At 44.0% G+C, this 24,019-nt stretch overlaps 1 protein-coding gene across 1 annotated transcript; it reads left to right on the forward strand.

Annotated features, from left to right (window-relative positions):
• Positions 1–202: 202 nt before the first annotated feature.
• Positions 203–16,019, forward strand: LOC144324893 (cytochrome P450 2J2-like). Its single transcript, XM_077929667.1, has 9 exons — positions 203–445; positions 1,352–1,514; positions 7,825–7,974; positions 8,177–8,337; positions 9,017–9,193; positions 10,633–10,774; positions 12,464–12,651; positions 13,136–13,277; positions 14,449–16,019. The coding sequence occupies exons 1-9, from the start codon at positions 278–280 to the stop codon at positions 14,634–14,636; spliced, it is 1,479 nt and encodes a 492-aa protein (XP_077785793.1). The 5' UTR covers positions 203–277; the 3' UTR covers positions 14,637–16,019.
• Positions 16,020–24,019: the final 8,000 nt, after the last annotated feature.

Genomic DNA, 24,019 nt, shown 5'->3' on the forward strand with positions numbered 1-24,019 from the left:
TTCTAATTACAATTCATCAAACACCCTCTCATTTGCATGACCCATATAAGAATGATTATAGTGTTCAGTTGTATTACATGACTTGCAATCACATTCCAAGGCTATTAGCACATGGTATCACACCCCTTGTTGCTTATTTGTTTTTAATAACTGAGCATATATAAGCAGAGAGTACTGCTGATGTCTCTGAGGAAAGCAAAAAGCCCTTAGAGAAAGAGAGTTGAACCTGACCAGGCAACCTAGAAAGAATTAAGGAGAAAGAGACAGCAAGAGAAGGATGGAGATATGGGCACTTTTGATTGCTCTGCTGGTGGTTCTTCTGATTCTGAACTTCAAGAAACTGCTCTGGTCAAACAGGCATTACCCTCCAGGCCCTCTTAAGTTTCCTCTCATTGGAACCTTGTGGATCCTTGGATTGAAGATTCATGAAGATACTTTCATTAAGGTACTTACATCTTGGTGATAATTCAGTCTGATTTCAGCAATTGCTTTATCTATTTCCCTCAACAATTGTGATATTTCAGCTTAAATAATAGCATCAAATGGTAAATAGTAAATGCCATAAGCATCCTTTGTAAGAAACTGCAATATATACAAATAATAGGGATAATACAAAGAATATTATTATTAATACTGAAAAGCACCCTCAAAGAAAGAATGGTTTATGAAAATCTTGGAATATGCAGAAATGGCAAAAATTGATAAAAGATACTAATATAGAATCTTTTAAAGAAGATTGGAAAACATTTGCAGCCTATATAAAAAGTTATTTCCCATATGTAAAGACCACAGCATGGTTTGAAGTGTAAGAAAACAGCAGAATATATTAAGAAACATGTTGGAGAGGATGAAATTAGATATGATGGAACTTTAAAATGCAATTGTATGTAATTCAAGTTATAAACATTGATGTTGGGTGAGTGGGAAGTCACTTGTTTTGTTGAATTGGAATATAATTGTTGTATAACAAATATAACTTTCTAAATGGAAAAAAGAATAAAATATTATTATATTTTTTAAAAAATTGACTGACCACATAGGTCCTCAGCATTCATTCATGGCAGCCTCTCAACATGGAATTAACCTGCAGGTGCTATTCAATATCTTAAGCCTGGTGTCAGCGATGTTGCTTCACTGACAGGAAATGAGAATGCAGGCATAGAGAGCAAACATATAAGAGTGGTATGCTTAGGGAAGGGAGAAGCAGCAGGGAGCAGCCATAACTTGAGCTCTGGACATACGGAAGAAGCTGCAGAGGTGAGGGAGACTGAAGCTCTTGTATTAAGTTGAAATATCCAACTGCAGTTTTTGAACACGTCTTTCCTCTCCTCTCTTTTGACCCTAATGGTAGCTGGCAAAGCAACATGGAGATATTTTCACCCTATGGATGGGACATCAACCCATGGTAGTACTGTCTGGATTCCAAGCAGTGAAAGATGCACTCACTGACCACTCTGAAGAATTAGACGAGCGACCACAGACTCCTTTCCTTAGGGCTATGGCAAAAGGAAAGGGTAAGTAGTGAAGAATAAGAATTTCTCCTGGTATTTTCCCAAGAGAAAATGTTTAAAGGGCTGTCCAGAGCAAAGGTTCTCTATTATTGTTGCACTCAACAGGAAATGGGTTACCTAGGAGTGAACAACTAGGGGCTGAGGTCCTTTCAGTGCCCCCCCTAAAATATTTGAGGGGACCACCAGGCTCCCTCTAAGTTCATGACAATTGCCATTCTAATGGTGGGTGTGAGTCGCATAATAATAATAATAATAATAATAATAATAATAATAATAATAAATATTATATATACCCCACCCTCCCCAGCCAAACCAGATATAAAATAATTGGTTGAAATACAACTTAAAAAACAAGATTAAAATACAACATTAAAATGCAGCCTCGTTTCAGCAGAAACTCAGAAAGGGAGGCATCAAGGATTACACCCAAACTCTTAACAGAAGGCAAGGGCACTAATTGGGCCCCCACAAGAGAAGGCAGTTGGTCCCTCATCCCCATGCCATCCTGACCCAGCCATAGGACCTCTGTCTTCGAAGGATTTAGTTTCAAACGGCTCCCATGAAACCATCCAGCCACAGCTTCCAAGCATCTGGTCAGTGTGTCTGGGGCCGAGTCGGTGTGGCCATCCATCAGCAGATAGCGCCGAGTGTCATCAGCATATTGGTGACAACCCAGCCCAAAGCTCCAGACAATCTGGGCAAGGGGGCGCATAAAGATGCTTAAAAGCATCGGGGAGAGGATTGCGCCCTGTGGCACTCCACACCAAGGAGTGGCGTGACAACATCTCCCTCCTGGCGCCACCCTCTGTCCCTGATCAGAGATAAAAGTGCACAGCTATGCCCTGTATCCCCACGCCGGCGAGGTGGTGGTCCATAAGATCATGATCAACCTTGTTGAAGGCTGCTGACAAATCTAAGAGAATCAGCGATCCCGACCCACCTCAATCCAGTTCTCTATGGAGATCATCTGTTAGGGCAACCAGAGCTGTCTCGGTACCAAAACCAGGATGGAACCCGGACTGAAATGGATCTAAAGCCGATGTTTCCTCCAGAAACCTACCAAGCTGTTCACAAAAGAAGACTCTACACATGGACATCACCAGATGGGCAGCATCAAAATCAGATTGATTATATTCTCAGCAGCCAAAGATGGAGAAGCTCTATGCAGTCAGCAGAAACAAGACCCGGAGCTGACTGTGGCTCAGATCATCAGCTTCTTATAGCAAAATTCAAGCTTAAACTGAAGAAAGTAGGAAACCACTGGGCTGGTAAGATACAATCTAAATCAAATCCCTTATGAATACACAGTGGGAGTGAGGAACAGGTTTAAGGACTTAGATTTGGTGGACAGAGTGCCTGAAGAACTATGGATGGAGGCTCGCAACATTTTACAGGAGGCAGCAACGAAAGCCATCCCAATGAAAAGGAAATGCAAGAAAGCAAAGTGGCTGTCCAACGAGGCCTTACAAATAGCAGGGGAGACAAGGCAAGCAAAATGCGAGAGAGATAGTGAAAGATACAGGAAATTGAATGCAGATTTCAAAAAAACAGCAAGGAGAGACAAGAAGGCCTTCTTAAACGAGCAATGCAAAAAAATAAAGGAAAACAACAGAATGGGAAGAACCAGAGATCTGTTCAAGAAAACTGGAGATATGAAAGAAACATTTCGTACAAAGATTACCATAATAAAAGACAAAAGTGGAAAGGACCTAACAGAAGCAGAAGACATCAAGAAGAGGTGGCAAGAATACACAGAGGAATTATACCAGAAAGATATGGATGGCTCGTAGTGTGGTTGCTGACCTTGAGTCAGACATCCTGGAGAGTGAAGTCAAATGGGCCTTAGAAAGCACTGCTAATAACGCCAGTGGAAGTGATGGTATTCCAGCTGAAAAGATGATGCAGTTAAGGTGCTACACTCAATATGCTAGCAAGTTTTGAAAACTCAGCAGTGGCCAGAGTATTGGAGAAGATCAGTCTACATCCCACTCCCAAAGAAGGGCAGTGCCAAAGAATGCTCCAACTACCGCACAATTGCACTAATTTCACACGCTAGCAAGGTTATGCTTAAAATTCTACAAGGAAGGCTCAATCAGTATGTGGACTGAGAACTCCCAGAAGTGCAAGCTGGATTTAGAAGAGGCAGGGGAACCAGAGACCAAATTGCAAACCTGCGCTGGATTATGGAGAAAGCTAAAGGGTTCCAGAAAGACATCTACTTCTGCTTCATTGACTATGCAAAAGCCTTTGACTGTGTCGACCACAGCAAACTATGACAGGTTCTTAAAGAAATGGGAGTGCCTGATCACCTCATCTGTCTCCTGAGAAATCTCTATGTGGGACAAGAAGCTTCAGTTAGAACTGGATATGGAACAACTGATTGGTTCAAAATTGGGAAAGGAGTACAACAAGGCTGTATATTGTCTCCCTGCTTATTTAAGTTATATGCAAAATTCATCATGCGAAAGGCTGGGCTGGATGAATCCCAAACTGGAATTAAGATTGTCAGAAGAAATATCAACAACCTCAGATAGGCAGATGACACAACCTTGATGGCAGAAAGTGAGGAGGAATTAAAGAACCTTTTAATGAGGGTGAAAGAGGAGAGCGCAAAATATGGTATGAAGCTCAACATCAAAAAAATGAAGATCATGGCCACTGGTCCCATCACCTCCTGGCAAATAGAAGGGGAAGAAATGGAGGCAGTGAGAGATTTTACTTTCTTGGGCTCCATGATAACTTCAGATGGTGACAGTAGTCACGAAATTAAAAGACTCCTGCTTCTTGGGAGAAAAGCAATGACAAACCTAGACAGCATCATAAAAAGCAGAGACATCACCTTGCCAACAAAGGTCTGCACAGTAAAAGCTATGGTTTTCCCAGTAGTGATGTTTGGAAGTGAGAGCTGGACCATAAAGAAGGCTGATCACCGAAGAATTGATGCTTTTAAAATTATGGTGCTGGAGGAGACTCTTGAGAGTCCCATGGACTGCAAGAAGATCAAACCAATCCATTCTTAAGGAAATCAGCCCTGAGTGCTCACTGGAAGGATAGATCGTGAAGCTGAGGCTCCAATACTTTGGCCACCTCATGAGAAGAGAAGACTCCCTGGAAAAGACCCTGATGTTGGGAAATTTGGAGGGCACAAGGAGAAGGGGACGACAGAGGGCGAGATGGTTGGATAGTGTTCTTGAAGTTACCAGCATGAGTTTGACCAGTGTGGTGTAGTGGTTAAGAGCGGTAGTCTCATAATCTGGGGAACCGGGTTCGCGTCTCCGCTCCTCCACATGCAGCTGCTGGGTGACCTTGGGCCAGTCACACTTCTTTGAAGTCTCTCAGCCCCACTCACCTCACAGAGTGTTTGTTGTGGGGGAGGAAGGGAAAGGAGAATGTTAGCCGCTTTGAGACTCCTTAAAGGGAGTGAAAGGCGGGATATCAAATCCAAACTCTTCTTCTTCTTCTTCAAACTGCAGGAGGCAGTGGAAGACAGGAGTCCCCCGCATGCTCTGGTTCATGGGGTCACGAAGAGTCGGACACGACTAAATGACTAAACAACAACAACAATAAAACTGTCAGAGACTGCATCTTGTGTGTTAGAGCCTACCAACCTGACAGCTTGCCAAATCTCTCTTCTCTCACACACCGAGGGACAATAGAGAGCAGAATGCAAGGGCAAGTACCAGAGGGTGTGGACTCAATGGGGGCTGGAGCAGCGGGAGTGGGGGCGGGAGAGCCCAGAGGTGCCATAAATGAACTGCAGCAGTACAGCTGGCAGCTGAAATCACAGCTAGAGACCCTCACCGGGCCCTGGGAGAACAAAGACTGCATTTAGAGGCAGAAAGGACTCTCAGAGCCAGTAAAATCCCTCTAAATATGCAGGTTACCTGGTGGACTATCTTGGCTTTAAAACAAAGCTCTCTATTTTCTAGACGAGAGAGCAGTGGATTTTAAGTCTGATAAGGAGAGAGTGGCATATTTGATTGGCATGTTAGAAGGCAATGCTAAAGGATGGACAATTCCTCTAATGGCAGCCAAGCGCAGCACTCTCTCAAACCTGGGGGAGTTTTTGGAAACTATGGATGGACCAATTGATGGCAGGCCATTGGTGGGGAGGCAAGTTGCCTATGCCACATGGCCCATGGGGGTGGAGTTGTCAGGCCACAAGGAGACAATGATGTTTCACATCACCAAGTTAGCTCACAAAGTAATAGCATGGGGGTAGCGTTCTTTAATGTTTGATTCAGCTTACTGCCAAGCACACTGCCTAGGGTTCGAAGTGCCAATAGAGGTAGGAGCCAAGGGGCAGAGGTAGGGGGGGAAACTCATGGGGGAGGAGAGCTCCATACCCCCACAGTATAAGGCCTATAGGGATGTGTTCTGTGAAAAGGAGGCAGATAGGTTACCCACCCCACAGACCTTATGATTGCAAAATAGACTTGGTGCTTGGTGCCAACCAGTCATCTATATTCCATGTCGGAAGCAGAATTAGCCAACTTGCGGGAGTTTCTGAAGAAGAACTTGGAACGTGAGTTTATTAGGCTGTCATGAGCACCTGGTGGGTCACCAGTGTTCTTTGTGAACAAGAAAGACACCCCAGAAAGACGTCTCGTGGTGGATTACAGAAAAACCAACAGCCTCATGATTCCTAGTCAATACCCCTTGCCACATATTGGTGACCTGCTGGAGAAGTTACGGTCGGTGAAATTTTTTCCAAGCTGGACCTGAGGGGGGCATACAATTTGATACATGTGAGACAAGGGGACAAGTGGAAAATGGCTTATAATACCAGATTTGGAAGCTTTGAATACTTAGTTATGCCTTTGGGGCTACGATAGGGCACGGCCACATTCCAGGTGTTCATCAATCATGCACTGGCAGATTTATGGGACAATACAGTTTTGTGTTACCTAGATGACATGCTGATCTACTCTGAGAACCCAGAAGAGCACGTGCAACACGTGACGGAGGTGCTGCATAGACTAAGGACACACCGCCTGTAGGCGAAATTGGAAAAGTGCCAGTTTCATGTCAAGGGCGTGGAATTTGGGGTTATCACGTCTCTCCTGAAGGGGTGTACATGGACCTAGCCAAGGTGCAGGTGGTGTTAGATTGGCAGAAGCCAAAGACTAAGAAAGATGCACAGAGATTCTTAGGCTTTGCTAATTATTACCACAAGTTCATGCCCAATTATTCTTGGCTCATGGCTTTCCTTACAGACTGCTGGAGGAGCAAGAAGCCGTTCTTCTGGACAGAGGAGGCACAAGCTGCGTTTGAGAAGCTCAAGGAGACGTTCACAGCGGAGGAGTACCTGCACCACACAGATCCACATCGGCGAATGGTGGTGGAGACGAGCGCGTCAGAAAATGCCATAGGAGCTGTCTTGCTACAAGAAGACTGTAACAGAGATTTGAGGCTGTGTGCCTTCCACTCCCAAAAGTTGAATGCTTCAGAACGGAATTACACCATTTGGGAGAGAGAATTGCTCGCCATAAAAGAAGCGCTGGGGGTGTGGAGACATTTCCTCAAAGGAGCACAACACCAAGTGGAGGTACACAGACGGTACACAGACCACAAGAACTTAGAACACTGGCAAATGGTGAGGCATCTGAATCAGAGGCAAATTAGATTGGCACAGGTTTTTTTGCTCTTTTCGACTTCCGAATCTGATACATGCCGGGGCACCAGAACCAGAGGGCGGACGTCCTGTCCCGGAAGCTGGAGTATCTGGAGGGGGAGTCAGCCACCGGGCTGAGGCATATTCTGAAACTGGAACAGTTATAGCTGGTGGCAGCTCCCGTAGTTGAAACCGCAGACTTCAAGAGACAGATGTAAGTGGATCGAATAGTACTCTTCCAATCCTGTATGATGACTTTATCTCCCCCCAAAAAATTCCTCCATGTTTAAAAACAATAAATCCTTCATTTTTATTTTAACAGGAAACTCTCCTCTGTAGTCTTTTATTTTAAAATAATCCATAGTTATTTACTTGTATATTCATTATTTTACACCCAGTTGTATTTCTTGCGATTACATTTCCGGTAGGGAAATTTAGCCAGAGAAAAAGAAAAGAACTTCCATTTCGACCACTTGCATTCTTTTCCCACTACCATCACCAGATGCTTGATAGATTTTCCCTTTAAATTCCCTCCAATTTGTACTCAGAATCCTTTCTGCATCACCTTGTAATTCTTTCCTTTAGAGAGGCTAAGCAGCTCTTACATGCAAGGATATGAACTTCAGTAAACATTGTTCTGAGATGGGAACTTTTTACATTGATTTCTGTAAGTAATAATTTGTCATTGATTTTCCATAGGTATTATATTATCAAATGGTCACACCTGGAGGCAACAAAGACAGTTTGGTGTAGTTACTATGCGGAAGTTGGGATTGGGGAAGAAAGGCATGGAGCACCAAATAGCAGAGGAGGCTCATCAGCTCGTGGAGGCTTTTGCACGTTCAAAGGGTATGTGATGCTAAGTGATGGTGCTGAGCTGGCATATGGAGATATATTTGTGTCCTACCTCTGTCCATTTTAGAAAGGAATGTGATATGTTTTTCTTGGTTCCTAAAGGAGATCCCAGCAGTTTCTCTTGGCCACCATAAAATCCCACTCTCAGTATGAACAGGAGCAGCTGAACTAACATTAGTATAATTTTATTTTGCAGGACAACCACTTGACCCCTCCATGCCCATCGCTACTTCAGTCTCCAACGTGATATGTGCTGTGGCTTTTGGGCACCGGTTTGCTCTTGAAGATGAACGGTTCCAGAAGCTGATAGAAGCCATGGATTTTGTCCTAACATTTGTATCTAGCTTTGTTCATGGTGTGAGTAGTCATTTTCATTTATACTATGCCAAAGAGGTCTCCCTAAATACCACAAATCAGTATTTTGAAATTGATCTGAGATGAGGGCCACTTACTGTCTCACAGCCTGATCAATTTCTCATGATTACCATTGATATTTTTTTAAAAAAAGGAGTAGGAAGAGTTTAGTTTTTTGTGATGAAAGATCAGAATTACTTGACTGGCAAACTGGAAGATTTAATAAAGACAACTAAAAATTAAAAAAATGGAGAAGTGTACATTTTGAATGATGGCTGTCTTTCCATTTGTGTATTAGGGAAATTTGCTTTTAAATGTGAACTTACTTGAATTCCCCCCACACCCTATTCTCCACCCACACCCACCTACCATAAAAGGCCACTAACTTGTTCCAGGAGGGGTCCCCTGATTGTGCCCAGTTTTGGAATGATGCCTGGGAGCTGGGAAAATATTTTGAGCCATAGTTTTGTTTCACATTTTCAGCTAGGGATAATTCATAGAACCCAATCATTGTGAGATTCCAGAAAAGTGATAGACACCTTCCTTCTTCTTAGTGAGAAACTAATATGCTAGCCCTGAAGAATAATGCAGATCATGTTTTTTAAAGTGCCAATCCAAAGCACAAACAGTGTGACCAAGCTTCCTCATGGTAATGGCAGCATTTCTGCTATCTTTCCTTTAGCTTTGTGAAATTCTCCCATGGCTCATGAAACATCTCCCAGGGCCCCACAAGAAGGCCTTGTCCTGCATGGAGATGGTGCTTTCATTTGCAAAGGAGGAGATAGAGAAGCATAAGGAGAATCAGTCTCTGCATGATCCACAGGATCTCATTGATTTCTATCTATTTCAGATGGAAAAAGTAAGTATCTGCTTTGAAGCTGAATACTGCTCATCCAAGGAATCATTATATTCCTAGTTATAAGTGAATACTAATCTCTTGCCTGGAAACCAGCATATTTTTTCCTGAATCTCAGTTGAAAATGGCATTGATTTCCCCCCAAATATTTCTCATAGTCAATTTAGTTGCTAAAGTGGGTTGACATCCATCCATAAGCATCTAGAGAAATGGCTAGGAAATGTGAGCTTAAAGGACTGGAAACTGAAGTGTGTTAATGGGGTCTTGCTTTGGAGCATTCCCTCTGTACATAAATTATTTTGGATTGATGTTCATCTGACATTCAAATGTGGACTGAGAAAACAGAAAATCCTAAACAAAATGCTCTAAAACTAGAGTATGACTTCAAATTCCTGTCTCATCCATCTTCACATACTAGAAAGGCCAAAATATATTTTCATCCTTCCCTATTTGAACAATGCTTATCATGATGACAAATGAATGTTTAAATATGTTTAGTGTTAAGTACCATATTTCACCATAATTGTCACATTTTTATGCTAATTATTCTTTTCAAAAAAGGGGGTGTGTGACGATTATTGGTGAAAAACCAAAGCATGACCCTTAATCGAGGAAACAGTGTTTATGAAGAAACATAATTATGTTTATATTGCTTATTACTTGTTAGTAACTGTTTTTGGTGTGATTAGGATGCACAGAATATGTATGAACAGGTACAGGAAGGATAATAGGTAGTCCAAACTGGGGCAAGGCATTCTCATGCACGCTTACAATGCCCTGTGACCATTATGTGGTGAATGGTTTGGGACTGATTTGAAAAAAGGAGCTCGACTATTATATGGTGGTGACCATTAGGCAGTGAAATATGTAGCACACATTTTTAATATCTGCTGCCAGAGTTTCCGTTGGATCCCTCTCTTCATGCCAGTATTGGGTTATTATGACAACTCACAGATCCTGAAATCTAGCACCAGCAGCTACTGCTGTAAATTCAAGAAAGTGTGTGTGGGTTTTTTATCATAACCAGCTATGAAGCGGAGGGCCGGTCCACCCACGAGGCAGGCTGTGAGAGCTGCCTTGGGCAGTGGAATGCCAACAGGAGGCATCTCTGGGGATGTGCTGCCTAGCCAGCTGCTAGTGGAGAAGCAAAGGGGGCAGCTTCTGGCAAGATTTCACCAAAATCTTTCAAGATCTTACCAAGCTCCCTTTTGTTGTTGCCACTTTGTGGGCACTGCTGTGCAACCCAGGTAAGCAGGCAGCAGCAACAGTACGGCAATGGTGGCAACACCTTCCCATTTCACCTCAGGCCGTGTAAGAGGACACCCCACCCCTCATGAGGCATGTGTGGGTGGTATGGTAATAAGTGGGGGAAATAAAATAAAGTAAGTGCTGAAGGACAAACTGTAATGTGTGTAAATGACTTCCCCCATTTTCAACACCAGAGCAAGAATGACCCAGAGTCCACCTATGATGAAGAAAACTTGGCCCAGTGCATTTTTGACCTCTTTGTAGCAGGGACAGAGACAACCACCGGTTCTCTGAAATGGGCACTTCTCCTCCTGGCAAGTCATCCAGATATCCAAGGTTAGAGAGGAGAGCCAGGACTTCTCTTGATCACTAGAGTGGAGCATAATTCTTTAAAGCTTTCATATTGGAAAGAGTTAAAAGTGAGTTTATCATGTAAATTATGGAAGCCAAATATTATTGAAATAAGCTAAAAGTTTTTGACTTACATGTCTGGAAGGATCATTCTCCCCCACCACTTTTATGGAACCTATAATTGTAGGGTTTGAAAGGACCCCAAGGGTCTCCTGCCTCTCCGTGCTCCATTACATGAGGGACACGGGTGGCGCTGTGGTCTAAAGCAGGGAGCCCATTGTGCTTGCTGATTACAAGGTTGGCAGTTTAAATCCGTGTGACAGGATGAGTTCCCGTTGCTCTGTCCCAGCTTCTGCAAACTAGCAGTTTGAAAGCATGCCAGTGCAAGTAGATAAATAGGTACTGCTGCAGTGGGAAGGTAAACACCGTTTCCATGCACTCTGGCACTCATCATGGTGTCCAGTTGCACCAGAGGTTTTTATACACACACACACACACACATATATAATTAATTTGTATTTATACTCCTCCCTCCCCAGCCAAGACCGGGCTCAGTGCAGCTAACAACCAATAATAAAAACAAGTTGATTAAAATACAATTTAAAAGATTAAGATACAACATTAAAACAATTAGGGAGCAATCTCTTCATAGGAGGAGAAAGGAAAAAGAAAGAGGGGGAAGGAATCAAACTGATTCTGAGCCAAAGGCCAGGTGGAACAACTCTGTCTTTCAGGCCCTGCGGAAAGAGATCAGATCCTGCATGACGCTGGTCTCAAGAGACAGAGCATTCCACCAGGCCGGAGCCAGTGTTGAGAAGGCCCTGGCTCTGGTTGAGGCTAATCTAACTTCCTTAGGGCCTGGGACCTCTAGGGTGTTGGTATATATAGACCTTAAGGTCCTCTGTGGGGCATACCAGGAGAGGCGGTCCAGTAGGTACAGGAGTCCTATGCCATGAAGGGCTTTAAAAGTCAAAACCAGCACCATAAATGTGACCCTGTACTCCACTGGGAGCCAATGCAGCTGGAAAAGCATATATATATTATCCAGTAGCACCTTATAGGCCAACTAAGTTTGTTCTTGGTATGAGCTTTCGTGTGCATGCACACTTCTTCAGAAACACACAGAAGCTAATACCAAGAACAAACTTAGTTGGTCTCTAAGGTGCTACTGGACACATGACCCAGAAAACTATCTGTGGACAAACACTGTCTCCTTCATCTCCTTCCTTTGACTGGACTTAACCATCCAGCGGTCCTTTACTTTTACCTTGACATGCGTAACATTAGCCAAAGATCAGGTGAGGAAATGAGGATTAATGAAACTAAGTAGGAAATATTGAGAGTCAGGGATGGAGAATACACACACACACACACACACACACACACACACACACACAGATTACAGACAGCCTTTGATCCCAGCCCTTCAGCAAATCCAGCCAGCACAAACATCTGAGATAAGCTTCACTTCCAAAGATTTCACACCTGGGATCTAGAGTGGGGAAGAACCACGTACACAGACTTGAGCTCTTTGGAGGACCAGGTGAGCTGAAAATGCAAGAAACTGGGACTCATTCACAGAGATTTATGGAATGTGTTCAAGGGAATTAAATGTCCATCTGAAATAAAATGCAGTATTCACAATAAACCTTCTGTTTCCATCATTCTCTTCAGATAAAATGCACAAGGAAATAGAAGATGTCATAGGTTCTGCTCACTCAATCTGCTATCAAGATAAGAAGAAACTGCCCTACACCAATGCTGTGATTCATGAAATGCAGCGCTTTAAATATGTCCTCTTTTTTGGGTTACCTAGGCAATGTACAAAGGATTTGAAGCTGCGTGGTTTTCTCATTCCCAAGGTATAACAGTGTGCACTCCTGTAGCCAAGAGCAAAGAGCAGCAGAAGGTTGCATATTGAGAGATGCTGCCAGGCATACAGGAACTTCCTGTCTGGTCAAAAATCTGAAGGGCAAGAGCAGGAGCTCCATCTGCAGACATGTTTCACCATTGGCAAGTGCCATTCCACGGGGCATTTGAGGCAGGGGAGGAGCCTGGAGTATCCAGAGGTCTCAGCCTGGTTGTGAGCTATCATTTTAAAAGAGGTGGAGGAAATTCCTCTTGTGTTCCTGCCTATTCAGAAAGTATTTTAAGGTGAAGAATACAAAACCAACCCCCAAATAGATAGATAGATAGATAGATAGATAGATAGATAGATAGATAGATAGATAGATAGATAGATATATCTCACACATGTCTCTGCAATGATTAGTCTTGGAATAGTGTGGGACAATCCAGAAATGTTTTGATCTGAAACATTCCAAGTCACTTGTTTCTTATTTGCAGGGGACTATTATTGTTCCTGATCTACGCTCTGTTCTTCTTGATCCAACACGATGGGAGACACCTGCAGAGTTCAACCCAAATCATTTCTTGGACAAGGATGGACAATATGTGGCTCGAGAAGAATATCTCCCATTTGGTGCAGGTAAATGCAGAAGACCAAGCTACGTTGTGATCTGTAAATGTGCTTACTGCTCTGCTTCCAGGAAATGACATCAGCAGCAGCACATGAGGGAGTGGGCCGGAGCAGTAGCAGCGTCTTTCTGGCTGGAGTGGCAGCGCTGGTCAGCAGAATGGGGCAGGGCAGTGGCAAGTTAAGGGGATCTCTGGGTTGGTGGCTTGGGACCCATACATGCACATACACTTATGTGGCCTCCATCTGGACCTCCCAACATTTGCCACCCCTGCCATGTCCCTGAGAGAGGCAGCACTGCCAGCACCAGGATACTGCTGTTCCCCATCTCACATCACACTGCAAGCCATCCAACTTCTTTTCAGGCAGCAGGGCTAAGGCTATCTTTTCATGGGGTGCTATTTAGCCTGGTTTGAAAGCACACTCAGAACTGATGAAACCATGCCACTTCCTTATTTCTCCTACTCTGAAATCAAAAGAATATTATTCCTGCAGAAATTCAGCAGACATCATCACTGCTAACTTACAAATTCTCCAAAGGTCAGATTCACGTGCTTTTCCATACAGCATTCAGAAATCTAGTTCCTACCAATGTGAGGTAAGTCTGACAGGAAGATTACTTTATGCTCTTAACCCCTTTCTGCATTGCTGATTTGGACAGTTGACAAAAGTTTTCCTGTCATTTTTTTACGTCAAGTTTTATTGAAAGTTTTATACATGAGACACAATAAACATCATGACAATCTAAAAAGGAAAATAGAAAAAAGATGAGGAAAGGAAGAAAAGAAAGAAAAGAAGAAAAGCAAATTACCGCTGTCAAAATTAAATATTCACCCTTATTCTACACACAGAAAAGTGAGCCCTCCCAACTCCCACTTGGGGCCTAGACCCTCTTCCCCCAGTTTCTAGCCTTTCATTTTCAATCCATCCCCTTCCTCAGTGTATCTTCCTTGACATGAGCTAGGGAAACTTCAAATTACAGAACAACACATAAGTATAACAAGAGGAAAGAAAGGTTAGCACTGACCAGGCTGGGAAAATTGACAGCAGCCTTGATGATTTCGCTATCCTATCTATGTCTAGTTTGCCAAAGTATTAAGGAGAATGTTTATAAGTACAAAGCAATGAACATGGGAAAGTAAATTCTTGCTCACTTGCTGCCTTCCTCTTGTCTCCTCCTCAGGGGCTCGCATTTGTTTGGGAATGCAGCTGGCAAACATCGAAATATTCATCTTCCTCACCAGTCTGCTGAGGGCATTCAGTTTTCAGCTGCCAGAAGGAGTCAAAGAGCTCAATCAAGAGGCTATAATAGGGACTACTGCACATCCCCAGCCTTATAAACTCTGTGCTGTTCCCCGTTGCAACACATAAGAAAATAGGAAAATATTAGCGGCTGCACCCCTGCTTCCTCCACTCGGTGACCCCTTGGTCACTCCTGACACATGAACCCCCTAGCATTTCCCCTTCCCTTCCCGTCTCATCCCATGCAACTACTGAGGTCTCTTTTCACCTTTGCAGCTCCATTTCTGAAGCCACTTCTCTCTTATCTTCTGCAGCTCTGCTTTGCATCCATTTTCCCCTTCACCCCATCTCCTCCTTTTCTTCAGGCCCTTTCATGCCCCTCTTTTCATCTTCATCCCTCTCCCAATGCCTCCTTACTCCCTCCTTTTTGACAACTTTCCTTTGCATCCCCATTCTTACCCTCACACCCTTTCCCCCTCCCCTCTACTTTCCTCAAATCTCCCTTACATACACATTCCCACACCTCCTTCTCTCTCCTGCTTCTGTAGCCCCCTTTCAACCCACACTCCATGCTATGTTATTGTATCTTTAAGATGAGCAGACTACTAAGAGCAGGACTGTCTGTTTGTCCAGTTGAAGAAGGTTAAGTTCCTTTGATGGATACTGTACATGTATGCTTGTTAATAAAATATCTCTTCTAAATCAGTACATTGAACCCAGAACTTCATGTTGAGGACCACACCAGGTATCAGGAGTGAAATAGGTTGTGTGGAGGCACTATGCAATATTTGAAGGCTTCACATCCTTTATCACAGCTAAGAAATGAAAGAGGGAGAAGCTTAAAATAGACGTTCCCCTGACTTTCACTATCCTTTTTTCTTTTTCTTTTTAAATAATTTTTACGTGGTTTTACCAATATAAAATTATAGTAATACCGCAACACACATCCACAATTAAGATTCCTCCAAATCTCTGAACTTTCCACCTTCCCCTCCATGGTTTCTGTTATTACCCTTCAGTTGGGGTCTTGGTAGACAACAAGCTTAACGGGAGTCAGCAGTGTGATGCAACAGCAAAAATGCTAATGCTGTTCAAGGTTGCATCAACAGAAATATAGTGTCCAGATCAAGGGAGGTAATAGTTTTCTCATGGGACTCGGCTACATTTGTAAAGATAAAGCTCCTTATATGCATTATAACACTATGGCACCAGATGGCGGAGTGGAGTCCCATTTTTCTCCAAAGGAACTTCCCTGTATGAAGTTTACAATGCATTTAACTGGGGAAGAATGTCAATAATAAAAATGAAAAAAAATTGAGGATATAAGACATTTAGTAAGTGATTGTTTACAGCATCACCAATTAAATGATATATTCAAAATGGATAAAAAAATGGATTTAATATTACATATTTAATATTATATGATGCAGTTGAAAATGATTAACAATGGAACCCATGGAGAGGTGGGGGGAAGTCCAAGGATTCAGATAATTCTATATGTTTATGATTACTATTATTTGAATGTAAATGTTAATTGTAATATTGAATAATAATTTTAAAAATACAATGCATTTAACTGAATTGCTTCTTTGATGTGTCTTGATCCAGCCCTGCTCTGGAGGGTAGGACTCAAATCAATGGCTTCATGTTACAAAAAAGAAGATTCAGAAATAAACATATGAAAAAACTTTCTGACTGTAAGAGCTGTTTGACAGTGGAATGGTCTCCCTCGGGAGATTGTGGACTCTCCTTCCTTGGAGTTATTTAAGCAGAAGTTGGATGGCCGTCTGTCACAGATGCTTTAGCTGAGATTCCTGCATTGCAGGGGGTTGGACTAGATGACCCTCAAGGTCCCTTCCAACTCTACAATTCTACAATTCACTGTGACCCAGGTGAATGTCATGACCTAGAACCAAATGTAGACACCACTGGGGTAAGCACAGCATGGAGGCAGTTCGGATCATACATTGTTTTCACAGAATGATTACAGTACTAATATTTCTGCTCTAAATCAGTTCCTAAGAAGCACTGCCCTTGTCCTTCTCCACTGCTAGTACTCTAATTTGGAGTCAGAGGCACTTTCCACCCACAACCCATCCCAAGAACCAGATTTACAAGGATTAAGAAGACCCGTGCCATTCAAGAAGGCCTGTAGCTGGCCCACACTACCAAATCAACATGGCAAATAACAGTAGGATTTGATCTATAATATGCAAGGCCAAAATGGAGGAGGTGCAATAATAATAATCAAAATATCTTTCAAACGCGGATGTCCCGCCCCACAATGAAGTAGTAACCATAGTCGTAATTAGTACAATCTCTGTTTCTCATTGGAACATAATGAACCATGAGTCAAGCACATATGTTATGGCCACAAGTCCATATGCCAGGGATCATTGAGGGTTTTGAGGCATGATGGCATGCACTGGCTGAACACCAAGGAATGGTGGGAGGTACGACCTGGGGAATTTCCAAGGGATGAAGACTGAGAGCCCGGGAACTGATGATCAGACAGGGGCAGTGTGTGGCAGAGAGAAGTCCAGAAGCAGAAGCAGAGGCAGAAGTAGGAGATAGGAGAGGCCAAGAGGCAGAGATGAGTCAGGCTAGTGAAGGAGCCAGGGTGTCCTCCCTCCTGCTGCGACAAGCTCCTCTCTCCCAGTGTCTCCAAGGACCAGAAGAGGGATGAAGAGGGAGGAGCAGAGAAGGGCAATTCAGTGGAGTTTCATTCCTTTTTTATGGTCTTATCTGATGCTGTTCTTATACTATGTATGTTCACTTGGCGCTTGGCCCTATACCCAAAGGTCTCAGGGCAGTTCACATAAAATATCAAATACATTAAATGAAAACAAAACCAACAACCCAATAACCCCCCCCCCAAAAAAAAAGATCCAGCATTTTTCAAAAGGGTATAAGATGTAGATCAAGTCAGGCAAAGGCCAGGTTGAAAAGGAACATTTTTGCCTGGCGCCTAAAGGTGTATACTGAACATGGGTGGGGAAGGTCCCCCAAAATATTTTATTAGGGGGTCCAAAAGAAGTTGGCACCTACACTTCTTACCTATTGTTTCCCTAAACTATTTTAATATTGTAGCCTTATTAGACTTTACCGATTGGTGGGCTCTGCTTTGCTCCTGGACAGGAGGAAGGAAGTCAAATGACACCGAGGGTTGGTTCAGAGAAAGAGTTCTTTTATTCTGCTCTCCGGATAGCAGAAGGCACTTGTGTGGTCAGTCCACAGCATGTCCAAAGAAATGGGAGATTTCATGCAGTATATATATCCTCCAGTCACCTTCTCTCCCTTCCCCAGGAATCCAAGCACGTCAGCTTGTACACGCAGGTTGACATCACAGATGTTCCTCCTCCAGCACTCTTAACCATAAAAGGGCATTCCTTCTTGTACTTCTGACCATAAAAGAGGTCTCCAACTTCAAGAACACACTCTGGCACTGTTCCCGGACTAGGTCTGTGTGTCTTTGTGGTCAGGATGTAAGATAAGGCCCAGAGTGTCATCCCTGTTCCACTTTGGAGTGGTCAAGGCCATCCGTCATTACCAGCCTTCATGGACTGATAAGGGAGAGAGCTTTGAGCACTAGTGTCAGGGGTTCAGGGAGAGAGGCACAGATGAGGGAGGAGACTGAGAGCGAGGGGGAGGAATCCCAGAACGAGGAGGAGGAGGATGACAATGACTTGAGGGTTTCCATGAGTCTTTCAAGTGAATCGGAGGATTCCCAAAAGGGGGCGTCCCTGGTCAGGCCAAGGGGAGCCACAGGGGGGACTCGTCAGGAGCAGGGGAGCAGCGGGGGAACCCCGAGTGGGAGTTGGAGATCGGGGCCGGCTTCCCCGCTGGAACGGAGTGAAGAGGGTGGAGTTCCCAGTGTGACAGACGAAGCAGAGCAGGAAGCAGAGAGGGGAAGGAGATCGGGGCAAGACGTCCTGCCGGAAGGGGCGGAGAGTAGTACGGAGAGTAGTGTAACTGTCAAGAGGAAGGTCAGAGGTAGCGAACGCGCGCCAAGTTTAAATGTGGAGGCGCGCGGAAATGCGGAGAGCCCGGAGGAGGAGCCTGGTCCCAAAGCACGGAGGAGGGGGGAGCAGGCGTCTGGGGACTCAGCGTCAGGGGAATCCAGGAGGGAAGGAACCCAGGGGGGCAGAAAGACCCTGCGGAAAAGGAAGGACAGGAAGAGGTGGACCAGCACAAGCCTCTTAAACTGGTGTAGAGGCGGGACTGATTCAGAGGGGACTTCAGCGGTCTAAGCGTAACAGACGTGGGGCTGCGCGCCTCGGCTGTGGAGCAAACAATGTACTTCAATAAAGACTTTTGTATATAAAGTGGACTTGGCGTTGGTCTCTTGTGAACTGGGACCTGAGGCGGCCCTGACAACTAGTTTATACAGCTGGGTTTTGGCTCAAGAGCTCAAGTTAAAGCATATTAGGAATGCTCCCTTGGAAAAGGAAAAAAGTGGATTTTAGGTCCCGTTTCAAACTGACTGCACAGAAACCCATTCCTTCAATATCAGCAAACATTTTCTTCTATTTTGAGACAGAAGCCTTGACAAATAAAGAATATTCAGAATCTTGATGTAAATCATGAATTTTTATAAGGAGTTAAATTATTCAGGGGTGTTACTCTTTCACTTACAAGCAGTCCTCACTCTCCCAGATAAGCCCCCTGAGAGAGGGGGGAGGGAGGGAGAGAGAGAGAGAATGTACACATGCACACTTGGCTTTTCCTAAGAGTCTGGGTAAAAGTTGGATCCAGTACATATAGATCATAAAGAGGAAGCAGGAAAGACTATCACTCTTTCAAATTCCTCCTCCAGCTCTATGCACTATTCAAGGGAGAAAAGAGGTTATCCCTCTATTTGCACAAGAGAGGATTTCGGTGTGATCCAGCAGGGCTTTTCTCATATTCATTTTTTATTTTATGAATATTTGGTACAAAATTCTTTCCCAAACATTTGTGTCATAAAATCGGTCTTAAGATAGCTTGGATTCTAATTACAATTCATCAAACACCCTCTCATTTGCATGACCCATATAAGAATGATTATAGTGTTCAGTTGTATTACATGACTTGCAATCACATTCCAAGGCTATTAGCACATGGTATCACACCCCTTGTTGCTTATTTGTTTTTAATAACTGAGCATATATAAGCAGAGAGTACTGCTGATGTCTCAATGGTTGAATTGAAAAATCGGGAGAATAATCTCATAGAATCATAGAATAATAGAATCATAGAATCATAGAATCATAGAGTTGGAAGAGACCACAAGGGCCATCGAGTCCAACCCCCTGCCAAGCAGGAAACACCATCAGAGCACTCCTGACATATGGTTTTCAAGCCTCTGCTTAAAGACCTCCAAAGAAGGAGACTCCACCACACTCCTTGGCAGCAAATTCCAGTGTCGAACAGCTCTTACTGTCAGGAAGTTCTTCCTAATGTTTAGGTGGAATCTTCTTTCTTGTAGTTTGGATCCATTGCTCCGTGTCCGCTTCTCTGGAGCAGCAGAAAACAGCCTTTCTCCCTCCTCTATGTGACATCCTTTTATATATTTGAACATGGCTATCATATCACCCCTTAACCTCCTCTTCTCCAGGCTAAACATGCCCAGCTCCCTTAGCCGTTCCTCATAAGGCCTCATTTCCAGGCCTTTGACCATTTTGGTTGCCCTCCTCTGGACACGTTCCAGTTTGTCAGTGTCCTTCTTGAACTGTGGTGCCCAGAACTGGACACAGTACTCCAGGTGAGGTCTGACCAGAGCAGAATACAGTGGCACTATTACTTCCCTTGATCTAGATGCTATACTCCTATTGATGAGGCCCAGAATTGCATTGGCTTTTTTAGCTGCCGCGTCACACTGTTGGCTCATGTCAAGTTTGTGGTCAACCAAGACTCCTAGATCCTTTTCACATGTACTGCTCTCAAGCCAGGTGTCACCCATCTTGTATTTGTGCCTCTCATTTTTTTTGCCCAAGTGCAATACTTTACATTTCTCCCTGTTAAAATTCATCTTGTTTGTTTTGGCCCAGTTCTCTAATCTGTCAAGGTCGTTTTGAAGTGTGATCCTGTCCTCTGGGGTATTAGCCACCCCTCCCAGTTTGGTGTCATCTGCAAATTTGATCAGGATGCCCTTGAGTCCATCATCCAAGTCGTTGATAAAGATGTTGAATAAGACCGGGCCCAAGACAGAACCCTGTGGCACCCCACTAGTCACTCTTCTCCAGGATGAAGAGGAACCATTGATGAGCACCCTTTGGGTTCGGTCAGTCAGCCAGTTACAAATCCACTGAGTGGTAGCATAGTCAAGACCGCATTTTACCAGCTTCTTTACAAGAATATCATGGGGCACCTTGTCAAATGCCTTGCTGAAATCAAGGTAGACTACATCCACTGCGTTCCCTTCATCTACCAGGCTTGTAATTCTGTCAAAAAACGAGATCAGGTTAGTCTGACATGACTTATTTTTCAGAAATCCATGCTGACTATTGGTGATCACAGCATTCCTTTCTAGGTGCTCACAGACTGTTTGCTTAATGATCTGCTCCAGAATCTTCCCTGGTATTGATGTCAGACTGACTGGGCGGTAATTATTTGGGTCCTCTCTTTTCCCCTTTTTGAAAATAGGGACAACATTTGCCCTCCTCCAGTCTGCCGGGACTTCGCCTGTTCTCCAGGAATTCTCAAAGATGACTGCCAGTGGTTCTGAAATCACATCTGCCAGTTCTTTTAATACTCTTGGATGCAGTTCATCTGGCCCTGGAGACTTGAATACATCTAGACTAGCCAAGTATTCTTGTACTATCTCCTTAGTTATTCTGGGCTGTGTTTCCTCTGCTGAATCATTTGCTCCAAATTCTTCAGGTCGGGCATTGTTTTCTTTATCGGAGAAGACTGAGGCAAAGAAGGCATTGAGGAGTTCAGCCCTTTCTGTGTCCCCTGTTTGCATTTCACCATCTTCTCCTCTGAGTGACCCCACGGTTTCTTTGTTCTTCCTTTTGCTACGAACATACCCATAAAAGCCTTTTTTGTTGCTTTTAACCTCTCTAGCAAGCCTGAGTTCATTTTGTGCTTTAGCTTTTCTGACTTTGTGTCTACACGTGCTGGCTATTTGTTTGAATTCCTCTTTGGTGGTTTCCCCCCTTTTCCATTTTTTGTACACATCCTTTTTTAATCTTAACTCAGTTAAAAGTTCTTTAGATAGCCACCCTGGCTTCTTTAGGCACCTTCCATGTTTCCGTCTCATTGGTATTGCCTGAAGTTGTGCTTTTACTATCTCCCTCTTAACAAACTCCCAGCCATCTTGAACTCCCTTTCCTTTTAGTATTACTGTCCATGGGATCTCACCCAGCACTTCCCTAAGCTTTATGAAGTCGGCTTTCTTAAAGTCGAGAAATTGAGTCCTAGTATGCTTGGCTGCTCCTTTCCGCTGTATAGTAAACTTCAGAAGAGCATGATCACTCGCGCCTAATGATCCTTCCACTTCTACCCCACTAACCAGGTCATCAACATTGGTTAGGACCAGATCTAAAATGGCTGTTCCTCTTGTTGCTTCTCCCACTTTCTGGACAATGAAGTTGTCTGCAAGGGCAGTGAGGAATCTGTTTGACCTTATGCTCTTGGCTGAGTTTGACATCCAACAAATATCCGGGTAATTCCCCCATTACTACTATCTCCCTTCCTTTTGCATGCTTGGCCATCTGTTCCAGGAAGGCATCATCTATGTCCTCCGTTTGGCTTGGGGATCTATAGTAAACTCCCACAATGAGGTCACTGTTATTTTTCTCTCCCTTAATTTTGACCCAAATGCTCTCACTTTGGCTTTGAGGTTCTAAATCTTGCATCTCTTCACAGGTATACACATCCCTGACATATAACGCCACTCCTCCTCCTTTCTTGTCTGGTCTGTTTCTTTGAAATAGATTGTATCCCTCCATTATTACATTCCAATCGTGGGATTTATCCCACCAGGTTTCAGTGATTCCTATTATGTCATATTTAGTTTGCTGTACCAGGAGCTCAAGCTCATCTTGTTTATTTCCCATGCTTTGCGCATTAGTGTACAGACATTGAAGTCCATTAATCATTCCCCCGTGTCTCTTATTTAAGGATTTTCTCCTCCCACCACTAGGTCTGCATGCTCTTTGCTCCATTCGGTCTATGACATTTGGATGATCATCTTCATCAATTGATAGACTCCTACCTTCAGGAGCACTGTCTCCCTCCCCCACATTAGTCAGTTTAAAGCCCTCCTGATGAGGTTTCTGAGATTTTTTGCAAAAACATTCCTCCCAACCGTTGTGAGGTGCAGCCCATCGCTTGCCAGAAGTCCATCTTCAAGAAACTGCATTCCGTGATCTAAGAATCCAAACCGTTCCTGTTTGCACCATTTGCGAAGCCAGTTGTTCACTTCCACTATTTTTCCCTCTCTCCCTGGGCCACGTCGTTCAACTGGGAGGACAGATGAGATGACAATTTGTGCATTTAATTGCTTCAATTTCCTGCCCAGAGCCTCGTAATCTCTTTTGATCTTCTGGAGGCTATTGCTTGCAGTGTCATTGGTTCCCACATGAACCAAGAGGAAGGGGTATTTGTCAGTGGGTTTTATGATTCCTTGCAGTCGTTCAGTTACATCTTGGATCTTAGCCCCGGGGAGACAACACACTTCCCGAGACATCTTGTCAGGCCCACAGATCACTGCTTCTGTTCCCCTCAGTAGGGAATCCCCTATCACCACTACACGCCTCCTCTTAGGTCTGGTCGGGGTTCTTCTGTGAGCTGTCGGTTCCAAGGTCGCCTGGACATTCCCAGAGGACTGCCTTTGCTCCTCGTCTTCATATACCTGATCGACTGTAATGAGGGAGAGATCCTCAAATGGAGTCTGCTCTTCGTCTTCCATGCTAGGGGAAAGGACCTCAAAGCGATTGCGTATTTCTAAACAATCAGAGCGAACCCTGGGCCTCCTACTTCTTTGAGTCATGTTTCTCCATATATCTGGCTCCTGTGTTGGTGAACTAGCCACCTTCTCAGGGGAGTCCCCTGTCTCTTCCTTGGTGGAGACGGTGTGCTCTGTTGCTTCCAAGAAGAGTTCCAGCTCTCTAATTCTTTGGAGCGTAGCTACACGTTCCTCCAGTTGCTGGACTTTGTCTTTTAAGAGGGCAATCAACATGCAATTGCTGCAGGTAAAGCTGCCTGCAACCTTTGGCAAGATGGCAAACATTGCGCAGGAACCACAGGCGACTGCAGCTGTTCCCTCACCCTCCATCTTGGGAACGTGTCGTTGGGAACGTGTCACCTACCTCAACAGAAGCCCTGCCCCCTCTGACCTTTGCCCAGAGAGAGCAGCTAAACAGCCACAAGAAACTCACACAGGAAAACCCTTTTTGTTCCTTCTTCAGCTGCTGCCCTAAAGCTCTGATCTCAGATTGAGATCTATCCCAGAACTTGAACAAGAAGATTTGATTGGCTATTTGACATCTGAATTCTCCAAGTTCTGGGGTATAAAAGAAGACAAG

This window comes from Podarcis muralis, chromosome 6 (assembly GCF_964188315.1).
Source record: "Podarcis muralis chromosome 6, rPodMur119.hap1.1, whole genome shotgun sequence".
NCBI lineage: Eukaryota > Metazoa > Chordata > Lepidosauria > Squamata > Lacertidae > Podarcis > Podarcis muralis.